The 12,646-nt window shown below is 41.7% G+C and overlaps 1 protein-coding gene across 1 annotated transcript in view; it reads right to left on the minus strand.

Moving 5' to 3' along the window:
• The window catches only part of LOC111235209 (ankyrin-3-like), a 94,524-nt gene that overhangs the window by 15,888 nt on the left and 65,990 nt on the right, over positions 1-12,646 (minus strand). Inside the window, exons 26-35 of the mRNA XM_022763577.1 lie at positions 12,483-12,592; positions 10,489-10,713; positions 10,182-10,336; positions 9,607-9,818; positions 9,131-9,338; positions 8,670-8,766; positions 7,326-7,554; positions 7,022-7,147; positions 6,422-6,544; positions 4,206-4,287 (exon numbers count right to left, since the gene is read on the minus strand). Of these exons, the coding sequence (XP_022619298.1) occupies positions 4,206-4,287; positions 6,422-6,544; positions 7,022-7,147; positions 7,326-7,554; positions 8,670-8,766; positions 9,131-9,338; positions 9,607-9,818; positions 10,182-10,336; positions 10,489-10,713; positions 12,483-12,592 (1,567 nt within the window). The remainder of the gene's footprint in view (positions 1-4,205; positions 4,288-6,421; positions 6,545-7,021; positions 7,148-7,325; positions 7,555-8,669; positions 8,767-9,130; positions 9,339-9,606; positions 9,819-10,181; positions 10,337-10,488; positions 10,714-12,482; positions 12,593-12,646) is intronic.

Raw genomic sequence — 12,646 nt, forward strand, 5'->3', positions numbered from 1 at the left:
ATACTCTGTCCTTGGCCCAACTGATCTACCCTCACTATGACTGCTTCTGTCTGGTGAGTGGAAACGAGACCTATCTCTCAGATATTCCTCTGTGTCAGAATGAGACTGGTCAAATTTCTCAGAGAGTAGCATTTTCTCGGCAAAATTATAAGATTCTCCCCTAAGCTCTGACGATTCATCTTCATTGTACTCTACAGATTGCTGGCTAAGTAGCTTTAGAGTTTTGTAAGAGTCATCTGCCATGAGCTGCGCTGAACTAGGGCGACTGTCTTCCTCTTGTGACATGGGTGTGTTCACTCTGGGGGAGTCAAGGTACACTGGAAGTGATTCCTCAGGCTCCTCCTCTTCATGTCTATTCCCTGGGTAGTAATACATTTCCTTCTCTGCATGGTTTTTTGTCTCTCTGATGATGACCTCTGTTGGTTCTGTTTTATTTCCTTTTTCAATATGAACCTCAATTATTCTTTCAACTTTAGGTTTGGAGTTGATGTCCTCAAGAACTCTTTGTGATGTTTCCTCATTGCCAGACTTGTGTTCAAACAGTCCAGCCAGCTCTCTAGATGGGTCCTTGCCTGACTGAAAAGCCTTCATTATGTCATGCACAGACATAGTTTCCTCACACCTCTCAGATGCAGCTTCTTTGCCAGGTGGTTTGTGGTACACCATCCTGGTGGTGGTAGTGATGTGAGTCTCCTCCTTTACTCTCATCCCTTTTCCAATTGGATCCTCATCAGGGCTGACTTTTATTGAATAGCATTTATTCTGCTCTGGAGTTGATGTAGCTTGATTGAGATGCCCTTTAGAATCCGAGTCAATATATCTGACAGGATGTGCATCCTCCATTGCAAGTTGTTTGTTATCCTCTGGGGCCTCATAGCTCCTGATGACATGGACAACCTCAGTCCTAGTCTCAGTGATCACTGGTGGAACTGGGATATCCTGAAATAGGGCCTTGGGACCCATGCCTTCTGCACTCTGAGGGGCAGAGGGTGTCCTTTCACTCCTGGTCTCAAAGCCACTGTCTGAGAGGGGGCTTTTATCCTGTTCATGTGAGATATCATCAGGGGATTCAAGCACAGTGTCTGCTCCAAAAAGCGCATCTGCTACTTTACTGATCTCTTTGTCTGAAGCTGAAGAGCGCATGTTTGTTGGAGGCATTTTGAGCTTATGCTCTTGAACTGCTATGGTGGGTTTTAGGACACGTTTCTGTTTCTCCTTGCCCTCTCCTTCTCTCTTGCCCTCATCTGCTTTATGCTTTGTGTCATGCATTTTGGAGAAAGAGCTGCTACCAACATCATTGGCCAGGTAGTCAACCACTTTGGAGAGATTGAAATCTCTATCTGGTATTGTTTTTGATTTTGTTTGAGGAACCACAGTCTCATATCTTGGCGGATAGCTCCAGTTGCTTGGTGGTTGTTCAACTTGTACTTTTGAGAAGTGTATGTCATCCAAAGAACCCCTTGCCAGAGAAACCCTACCATCCTTCACAGCATCTTTAGTAAGGATTTCGCTCACTTTTACCAAATCTTGTTTTACTTTCTCCACAATCCTATACGGCTCTTCGTCCTCTATCTTAGCCTCTTTGGGAGAATCAGACTGAAATCCTTTATTGGCTGTGGAATTTGGGTCTGTCTGCAAAATGGCTGACATTCGTATCAAGTCCTCTTTCATTTCAGCTACATCCTTCAGAATCTCTTGGCTGGATGACAGTGGTGATGTGGTGTTTGATTTCATGCCAGCAGAAAAAAGAGGGGCTTTGATGGGGGAAAGAGTTCTAGCAAAGGAAGACTGCAACTGAGCATTCACCTCAGCCGACACAGTTTTCCGCGGGGACAGGAGGGCAGCAGCTGACTTGGACACCTCAGGTAACTTTTTAAACTGGGGCTCTGGCAGGACATTAATAACGGAGTACACTGGAACAGTCATTGTACTGGACGTTACAGCAGTGGTGGCATTTGGAGGGGTTCTTAGAGAGGCATAAAGGGAACTAGAAGCTGAAGATCTCATGGACTGATATGAGGAGGATGCAGAAGAGGACAAGGACTTCAAGGTGCCATAGCCTGCAGAACAAGAATTAAATGTTTTTTCAACCTCATCAAAGGCTGCATTGACACTTGTAGTTGCAGCATTGGTGGTTGCTTGTATTCTTTCTTGCAGACTGCTGGTGAGAAGAGATGTTGGGGATGAAGAGCGGTACTGTGTAGGTGACACAGTTCCATTGATCAGAGCTGCAGCACTTGGAGAGGGGTTGGATTTAAGTGGTGAAGAAAGAGATGAGAACAGGTTTCTTGCAGGGCCAGTGACATCTGAAGCAAAGGAACGCACAGAGGAGAGACCAGGGACTGTTTTTATGGGTGAGGAGGAAGATGCTGTGCCACTAGAGCCCCCCATAACAGTCTTGTATGGTAGGGGTGAACTGAACATACTCAGAGAAGACTTGGGAGAGGTTGGTGGGGTCATGCCTATAGATGTTCTCTCAAGAAGAGTGTTTCCTCCTCCAGAGACTGTTATTGGAGAGGTCCTAGCAGATAATGCAGCCAGTCCTTTCATAGATATAGGGTCTGGGGCACTTTTCCCTGGTGAGGCCAATGGACTTGGGGACACCTGGGTTGGGTACTGGGCTTGTTGGACTACAGTTTTTATAGGAGAGGAGATGGTTCTGTAAGATCTGATGGGAGAGGCCATGTCACTAACTGACTTAACAGAGGAGGCAGGTGATCCAGGGATGTTGGTCTTGATTGGGGAGGCAGAGTTGATGGACCAGACAGACTTTAATGGAGAGGCAGAGGGTGTGTTGGATGATGAACTGGAGAGGGAGCCAAACCCAGACTTGGCTTGGCCAGGGACGGCGACAGGAACAGGCGACCACGCCTGATAAGATCTCGTTGAAAAGACAGGTTTGTGAGGGTAGCTAGAAGGCTGTGTTCTCGGCGAGCTTCGATCAGTTGTTTCTTCAACAATAATTTAAACCAAAAGCAATAAGGAAGTAAACATAAAATGTAACGTAAAATAATTTAAAATAAAACATAAAAACCAGAAAGAGAAATTTGAGTCAGTCAGAAACAGCATTATTCACAGCAGCAAGACAGAAGTTTAAAATAACATAACAGTTGAAACAGGGAGACTTTTTGTCAAAATGAAATGCAGGACAGGCCCTTGTTCAAAAATCCAGAATGATATGGAAAGTGATGGTCTAAAATCAGTGACTAATGGCAAAATATACCTGATAAAAGAATGGAGTGTGTATAGGAACAAAAAATGCTTGACATATGATAAATGTGACAGAAAATGACATGAAAACCAAAAAAAAATTCCATTGACTTTTGATGTGTTCTATTCTATTGTAATCTATTTGCCTCCTTGCAACAGTGCCTTTTACTATACATGTTTTATTGACATGTGTTTTTGCTTTCATTTAGTTCATTTCCAATGCCAGAGATGACCCCACGAATGTATACCATTAAAAATGACCACTTTACTTGTTGGTCATAAAATAAAATATGAGGTTGCACTTTACAAGAAATTAGTCATCATAGTTCAATTGTCAACAACATGATTGTTTTCATGTAAGATTCAGATGGACAAGGCTGGAATAATAAAACAAAACACAGACAGTACTGCAAAATTTGCACAACTTCTGTGTCCTGATAATACAAAGTGCAGTATGAAAACTGTACCAAAAATATATAATGGTCAACATTTTGTAAATAGCAAAATGCTCACTCTAACATAGTCTCAATGTAGGGGAAATCAACTATAAAGTGCAACCTGTTACCACATTAATATACACAGCCGCACACAATCATAAAGCCAATAAGAGTGAAATGGCCACTAAAAGAATGAGAACAATTCAAAAAAATATTTTTATTCAACATGAATTGAAACATTTTTTGTTCAAATGATAAATGAACAGACAGACATTGATTCCCAGTGTTTTCACAAATGTAAAATAACGTAACAGTAACACTTTTTTGTCAACATGGGGTGGGTAAGCAAAGCGTAACACACAGTAAACCATGCAAATGTTTGATGAATGACAAATGATCAAAGAGTATGTGTAAGGTGAAGTGAATAAATGATTGATGAACATGTCTTGTCAGAACTCGTTCTATACTAAGGGACCTTTAGACACTAAAAGTGATTAAAATTATGTAAATATCGAAAATCAATTGAAATGTTCATGAAAGTAAAAATGGGAAACTCACTCGCTGCTGGGTCGGTCAAATAGCTGTAGCGCTTACGCAAAGCTAAGGAGGCAAAGGTATGACGTCGTTCTGGCTTTTCAGTCTGAAACAAACAAAAAAGAACAAAAGATGCTTTAACATAAAAAATATGGTGAAATGTAGCTCTAATCTCTCAGAATTAGGTCTAAATAATCTTGTTAGGGTTAGGGTTAAGGTTAACTTGTTAACTGATAGATACTGTATTGCATGGATAGTGTCCTGCTTTTAGTGAATCAGTACATGCTGTTAGTACTGTCACAAGGAGGCACTGCAGGTGTACTGTAGTGTCTCCTCTGGAGAGTAACGGACTGTTTCTCTACATCTCTTCACTCATTGCATTTCTCAATGTCACTGCAATGAAATAACTACAAACAATATGTGTTTTTTCTGTATTGCTTGCTACAGTAAGTAGTAAGCATGGGCAAAATTCAACTTCCACTTATGTACACTAGCTAGTTAAACAAATGTCCTGTTATCATGAAGATGACTTCCTCAGATCATCATCAAATGTGGTGATATGGTACACCTTATTAAAATGACAAAAATAGTAGCAGTTGTGTCAATTTCAATTTTAGGACAGTGACACATATTCAGTCCAGTCTGCAGGAATTATGTTCCTATTGGACAATTCTGCATTTCATGACTTACAGTATATGCCAACATTCAGTGCCTGTGTAGATAATAAGAGTGCCCATTATGTAACAAAGTGAAAGCAATGGTGTAGATTGTAGGTTGTCATGATGAATGTTGGTCTGTTGTTGTTGCCAGTAGTTTGTGTGCTTTGTGTGTGTCCCTTTCAGACGATCACTACAGTCTTTTGGAAACCTTAAGCATGTCATTTGCCTAACTGTAGTTGCAATGTGTGGTTATGGTTGGAATACTTTTTTTATGTTGGCACTGAACATTAAAAATTCTGCCATTGAACAAAATCTGGATTTAATACTCTGGTTGCTGAATTGCCCAATGTCAACAGTCTGTCTGACCAGTGGATTAATATATTTATGTAGAAAGAATATAACACACATGGTCACTACTTATAATGTAAATACTCAAAGATAAAAACAGCCTTATCTCCCTTTGATTAAACTAACTTGTAAATGTTTTGGCATGCAGCTCAGAGTGTTAGTATTCTCTGTAACACACAAGCCATGGACAAGAGTGAGGAAGGGAAACCCCAAATACAACAAAACAATGACTAAGTGGACAAATGATAAGAGTTAGAGTTTCATCTTTAGCTTCCAAGAGATACCATAGTCCTGTATGAAACGCTCTGGTTAATAGGAAGGATGGAGATATGGTGATTTCCTGCTGAGTATGTATGTAAAGGAAGATAGAGATGAAAAACAAGCCGAGGTGTGGCACAGTAATTGGCTCCACTGGACTTGAGATGAAGACAACAATAAATAAATCCTTGCTGATTAAAACAATTGCCATTTCCACTCATGCACTACATGGGGTCACTTCAGCAATGATGTAGCTGTGTAAAAAACGTGCAGTCAGAAGCATCTTTCACACGCAGGTGCTGTACAGAGACAAAATATTTGCAACGCGCATATTTACTTCAGCATCTGCAGTATAGCAAACAGAAAGGACGACAAAGAAGAAGCAGTTCCATGTGATGATGAAGAATCTGTTTACCTCATCATCAGGATCAGACTCCATATCCTGTGGTATTCCAAGATGCATTGCAGGAGAGGAGAGAGATGACACAATGGAGAGCAGGGAAGTTATAGTGAGCAGGGCGGTGGAAATAAAATTCAGGGGATGAAAATGGAGCAGCAAAAACAACAAAAGCCATCAGAAAAAATCTATGAGATTAATAAAAAAATAAACAGCAAAATAACAAAAGCAGAAGCAAAATAATTACAGTTTCTTGTGATCAATCAACACCACAACAAACAAATCAGAAGTGTTTTTTTTTTTGCATAATTCTTATGTACCCACAGTGAGCCAGGCAATACAACAAAGCACGATGTGCATGTGTGGCTGCATGTGTACGTTGTGGGGTCTTATGACTGGCACAGGCTTTAACACTTATAAAAGACACAAGCAGCAGGCAGTCACTTTTAGACCAAATGAACTTCAGTGGCTCCTCTTGATGTCAGGACAACACTGCTTCCTGTTTCTTGAATGTAATTTACATGTAGATGATATGATATGGCCTATAAGGATGACCTATTCAAACATGGTGATCCTACCTTCTTGTGGGTTGGCAGTGTGATATTCAAATTGCATATGGCAGTCTGTGGAAGGCCTTTAGTGGATTTTGGCTCTCTCAGGAAGGAGAGGCGGCCACATGGCTCCTGGCCCATGTCTCTGATCTGTAGAAGATAGCCAAAAGATCATGAGTTGACTGTACAAACAATTTCAAGAACAACCCTGCAGAATTTAAAATTTCTGTATTTTTTTCTACTTCAACCTATTGCACTTTCATAAATTGGAAACTGTCATACAGTATATAGATGTAAAGATTTAACAGGGAGAATGCATTTCATTTGTCAGTTGGCAGGAGGACAAAAATTACCAAAAAAGAATAAAAAAAAATCACAAAATTAACAGCATGTACTTCTGATCTGTGGGAAACTTTCAGTGTGACACTGTGTCATTTAAATTTTCCTGGAACAATGCATCAGTCACAGCAAAAATAAAACTGTTATTGTTATGAATGTCAGCTAATTAGGAGAGGATGATCATTTCTGACATGATTTAATCAGCAAGGCACATTTACAAATTAGCTCAGAACATGCACAGTAAATGCTGGCAGAGAGAAAGGGTGATAGGAGGGATAAATGTTATACCTTCACATTGAAAGGAAGTCTGTTTTCCTTGAAGGAGTAGAAGTTAAAAACCAACTGCTGGCCACTTTTGGTGAGAGGGGACAGGTTGCCATAGCAGTCCACATGGATAGGCTTGCCCTCGAGAACCTGCAGAAGTGCATTGACCAAAAATGGAGTATCACGGCTTAAACACATTCTTCAGATGAGGTTGATGAATTGCATTTCAATAACATATCGTAGATTTATAAATTTGTCTATTTGTTCTTTTTGAGACTCTCTTACTGCAGTACAGTGTTTGCAAGTCTACATGAACACACAACCCCACCTCAATATCCTTGCTCCGCGCCACTTCCTCAAAGTTCTCCTGCTGCTCAAGGGTCTTGTCCACCTTGTCGTCTGTCATGCAGAAGCAGCGCAGCCGAGCCTCAACAGCGTCGTTCATCTTGGCGAACACCACAAACTTGGCCAGGTACGGCACGCAGATCAGTTCCCGGTATAACTGAGACGCTAGACTCACCGTCTCAGGAATCTGGTGACAGTCTGCGAGCCAGAACCTGTGGAGGAGAGATCAGAGGAGAGAGGAGAGGACAGGAGAGGAGAGGAGAGGAATTTGAAACTCTGCACTGCATATTTAAGCCATTTTTGTATCAAACCTTTCATCGTGCTGCAACACTGTTGTGTAAGTGCAATAATCAATCATTTACATAGTAAATCAAACCAGCTGGGTCATGTCTCTGAAGGGTCAACACAGACACATGACAGCTGTGTAAAAATCAACAAAGGGCGCTTTGTTAATATAAAGCTGCATCCTCGCCACATGATCCCAATCTAGTTAAGATAATAGGAGGATCACTGGCTGAGGTCAGCTTAGCAGTCTTATAGCTAGGCATGCCTCAACAATATATTGCTGACATGACATTTTACCACTTGGGTAAATGTGTATGGAGCTGTAACCCTGTTAGTATACAGGGCCACAGAGAAAAATGTATATCTAAATACTAAAGACAAGATCAGGAGGAGAAAAACTATCTAATGCCAAATCATTTAATCAACTCAATAAATCAGTTGTTATGTTATTTAGCCAATAACATGTAGAGTCAAACAAGAGGGGAACTCGCTTTCTTTATGCGTGTAGTGAAAGAAAGAGGAATGGGAAAAGAGATGCTGAAGTCAGGAGAATAAACGGCTGTGGATTTAAGTGGCAGATTTTCCCTTGTGATAGATTTTAGGATTCACTGCCAACTCACGATTCATGGTACTGCACTGCACCTGCTGAGATGTCTTCTGGCAGTGATAGGTAGTAGGACAGAGCTGCAACTAACATTTATTTTTTATCGATTTATGTGTAAATTATTTTCACAATTAATCCTTTGGTCCATAAAAATGACAGAAAACTGTGTGTATATATAGATCTATAGATCTATATCTATATGTATGAAAATTTCCCCCATTTTAATTTATAGTATGTTCTTGTATTAATATTTCATATTTACTGCAATTTGGAAATTGGCTTAAAAAAATCAACAAGTTATTTAATTATGTGGCATTCAAAATACTTATTATCTCCAGCTGTGGTTGACTATGTGTATTTATTATATCCAACTGGGGTCTGCTACGTGCATGTAGTATGTTTGTGCACTATGTGTATATGTATATGTGTGCGTCTCACCTGGCCGACACATTTGTGGTGAAGGAGACACAGTCGGTTACAAAGGACAGTGGTGTGGTCCCTGTGATGTCCTCCCACTGGGCAGGGGACGTCCCTCCTGTATGAAACGGGGCAAAAGATGAGCTCACTGCCTTTCCACCAGAGCCAGGTTTTTGGCTTTCATAATCCTTATCCTTTTATCTTCTCAGTTCTTCATCTCCCTCTATCGACGAGTGGCCTTTGACATCAAAGTAGCCCTGATGTGCCAACTGCTATTCAATTCATAGTGATTCTGAGTCACTGACTCTGTTTCATGTATAATAAATGGATGAACAACTATGTCTGGTGTCATAAATAACATTGATTATCATCTAAGCATACAGTGACTGTAAGACTAAACTCAAAGCTAGCCCTGGAGAGGCATTTTGGATGGAGGTACCCCTACAATTTTTCATGCTCTAGTCATCTGCAGGTCGACTTGCCTGTGATGCTGCACAGCAAACGTAGGCAGGGTGCAGAGTCGCCTCGGTGGCCACTGGGATGGCCTTCTGCCGATCTAGGTGGAACGGGGATCGTCATTGTGATCGGCTTGTGGAACTTCCTCCTCCTGGGCTCTACAGTGACGATGGGGCTGAAGGTGGCTCTGTTACCAAGGACTGCCCTCACCATGTCATCTGGTACAGGCTGGGCCTAGACAGGAATGCAGGATGACAAAAATGTGTAAAGTGCAAAGACGCAGACCCAACGTTTGTTGATTAAATTTTGAGAAATGCTCGCTTAAAACCTTTCCTGAACTTTCTATTGAAATAATTGGGCCAGGCGTGTCAGACAGAATCATATATTCAACCAAAACTAGGTCAGGTATTAATATATAATACGCCTGTGGACAGTATTTGCATCAAAAAAAGCCAAGTCATGAAACATTCAATATGAGCTGATCAAAGGAGTCTTGCTGTACCTGCAGGCCAACACGAATCCTCTTGGTGAGCGCCCCCTGTGGGAATGATGCCTGGACCATGGGCACAGTGGTGCTGGACAGCATGCCTCCATCAGGACCCATGTGGTTAGACTCCTGCTTTATCCGTGACACCACAGCAAAATACTGAGGAAAATCTCTGGTGACAATGCGGCAAATACGCTTCTTCTCCAACTCAGCAGGGCTGTCCAGCTCTGTGACAGAAAATAGTTCTTTATAAATGTATTTTTATGAAACATTTAATGGGTGTTGTCATTTTCCTAAGAAGTCGGACTTTAAATGCATTTAAATGTTAGACATGGCATTTTGGTCAGTGTCACTACGAAAAAGGACACTAAATAGGCTAAACAGATTGAATAAAAAAATTTAAAAAAAAACTTCTGGAGTGAAAATCAAATTATCTAGGTCACCAGCTGACATAGCCCTGGGTTATGTAGTATAAGTTTTCCTAATGAGTTCAGTTCACCTTCACCCATTCAGTCATACTGTGGACTAACAAACTGTTATTGCAGTCTTCTTGATTAAAGTTGGGCTGTACTGAATAAGCTTTCCTTTACCTTCATCCATCCCAGTGAGCAGGTCAACAAGGTCCTCTGGTCTGGCGTCAGACTGGTGCTCCTTCCATGTATCACCATTGTCACTCCTCAACACGATCAGCTCCCTCTCTTTCCCCCGCATGGAACCAAAATGAGGGATCTCCACAATAACAGGACTGAAAGAGAAAAGAGAGCACAATAAACCAGTCAGAACAGCTGAGAGTCATGATCCTTTAAGTAGATATTAGGAAATATCCCCTTTGATTTGTAAGTGGCCATAAAACAGCAACTCATCAACACAGGAGAGAGAAAGCGCCACGCGACCTACCCGAGGAACTGAGCCCCGGCTGGACCGACCTCCACCAGCCGGCTGACCAGACCCTCTCCCTCCACCATGGGAGGGGGGTAGGCCAGCTTGTGCCTTTTGGCCAGGCGACAGGTGATGCGTGTGGGCGCTGTGCACTTCCTGGGAGGGATGATGATGCGCATGCCATTGTGGCGGCTGCCTCTCATGGAGCCGCCACGGGCGTCCACCATGAAGCTGACCAAGAACCTGCAAGATGAAAAAGAACAATGTTACAGGAGGAACAAAACACAGACAGAGAGAAAGATAGACAGAAGCCATACCACGGACACAAGTGAGGAGGACGATTCCCATGCTGTGATCACCGTACACCCAAACAAAGTAAGGGAAAGAGAGAAAATGACAAAAATAGAGAAAGAGCAAGAGACAGAATGATAGAAAGAAGAAGAAAAAAAAGGTGCTTTGAGTTCTGAAAGTTGGAAGTTCTCACCTTCACATGCCTCCATTTAGAACATTAAACAATGAAACTAAACAGGGTGCTAATAAGGTGCAGAAAGTTTAGTTTCCAGTTCTGAGGCTAAAGGTGAGATGGTTGCCAAAGTTTCAGTTCCTCTAAAGCAGCATTCAGTGATCAAATATTAAACACCTGCACAGATGTTTCACCAAGATAGGGTTAATGTGATTAATATGTAATGTGCCCCATTCTTCAAATCAAGAGCACGTTTTTGGCATCCCATTAGTATAATCACTGACACAAGAAAAGAGTGAGGATGGTGTGGGGAGTGCCCTTCTTTTCACTACGATTGTTGTGTTATGTACCGTATAGTTGCTTTTCTCTATACTGTAAATAGCAGAATCGCTGTAAGGTTTTATTCTTAATGTGCACTGTGAGAAAGGAACTGTGTGAGAGAGACAGAGATGGCATGTCAAACTCCAAAAACACGTTGACTATACACTTCTAACGTCTAGGCAGTGCAAATGAAACACCAGACCACACGGATGAGACGAGCACAGACTGGAGGGAGGCTAAGAAGAGAAGAAACAGTGGCGAGATGTGAGGGAGACAGAGGTGGAGGAGTGAGTGACATCACTGCGGCATCATGGGTGAAAGCAGCAAACTCAGTCATCACCTGGAGTCATACTGAGGGAGCGGGGAGGAGAAGCTGCAAAATAAACACATGGAGACAATGCAGGAGGCAAACCCCCAGAACCTAGTTTTAGTATCAAAGTTTCACAATCACTGTCAGGATCTGTAATAACTAATGAAGATGAAAGGAAGGTTAAAAATAAAGGGAAACAGAAAACATCAGAGACACTGAGGACAAAATGACAATGAATAAAATAATACATAAATAGACAGACAAACACACAAAGCGTAATCATGAGTCAAAAATAGAAAAAGAACCAAAAGTGGATATGACAGATCCCGGTACTTCATTTCTGAGTATAACAACAAAGTTAAGCTCTGTGCAAAGACAGCACCATTTATTTATTTAGATCAGACTTAACATTTTATAACGTTGTATATTCAAAGTATGTGAATGACATGAGAGCAAAATCTTATCAGGTTTTCTAAATGAAACACATGAGCCACTGTGCCATGAGCTCACACAGAGCCTGTGCTTTGTTTCTGCGGTGATAGAAGTAGAGCATATTCATGAACATGGGGGTGACTTCTGGACCATGTCTCTAGACTTATGGTATGACATGAGAGCATTAGAGGATGGACTGTGTTGTTTAGTTGTTGTAATGTATGTGTACAGTAGCAGCACTGCAGAAATCCCACAGCCCTGCCCCTTGTCTGCATCAGTTCTGCAGGGCTTGTAGAATATTGACTCTTAGGGAGAGAACAAAAGACAATACAACAGATTTGTGCAGTAAGCATATAAAATGTGTGACTCCTGCAATAGTTACATGGATGTACATGCAGTATATGTATCCTGAGTACACGCATTGAGTTTGTGTGTGTATGCTGGTAAATCTTGACAGACCAGATGAGACAGTACAACTGTTCTTACCCAGAGTGAATGGGGCTGGACACAGTGTTGTGGCTGTGGTCCATGGTGTCTGGAGTCCAGCTGTAGCGCCGCATGCACTCTGAGCTGTAGTCTCTCGTCACAGCCAGATGCTGGAAGAAGACATAGGTGAAGAGAGGAGGAAGAAGAGATTTAACATTGGGGGA

The sequence above is a fragment of the Seriola dumerili genome, unplaced genomic scaffold (assembly GCF_002260705.1).
Source record: "Seriola dumerili isolate Sdu_G_001 unplaced genomic scaffold, Sdu_1.0 BDQW01000478.1, whole genome shotgun sequence".
Taxonomy (NCBI): Eukaryota; Metazoa; Chordata; class Actinopteri; order Carangiformes; family Carangidae; genus Seriola; species Seriola dumerili.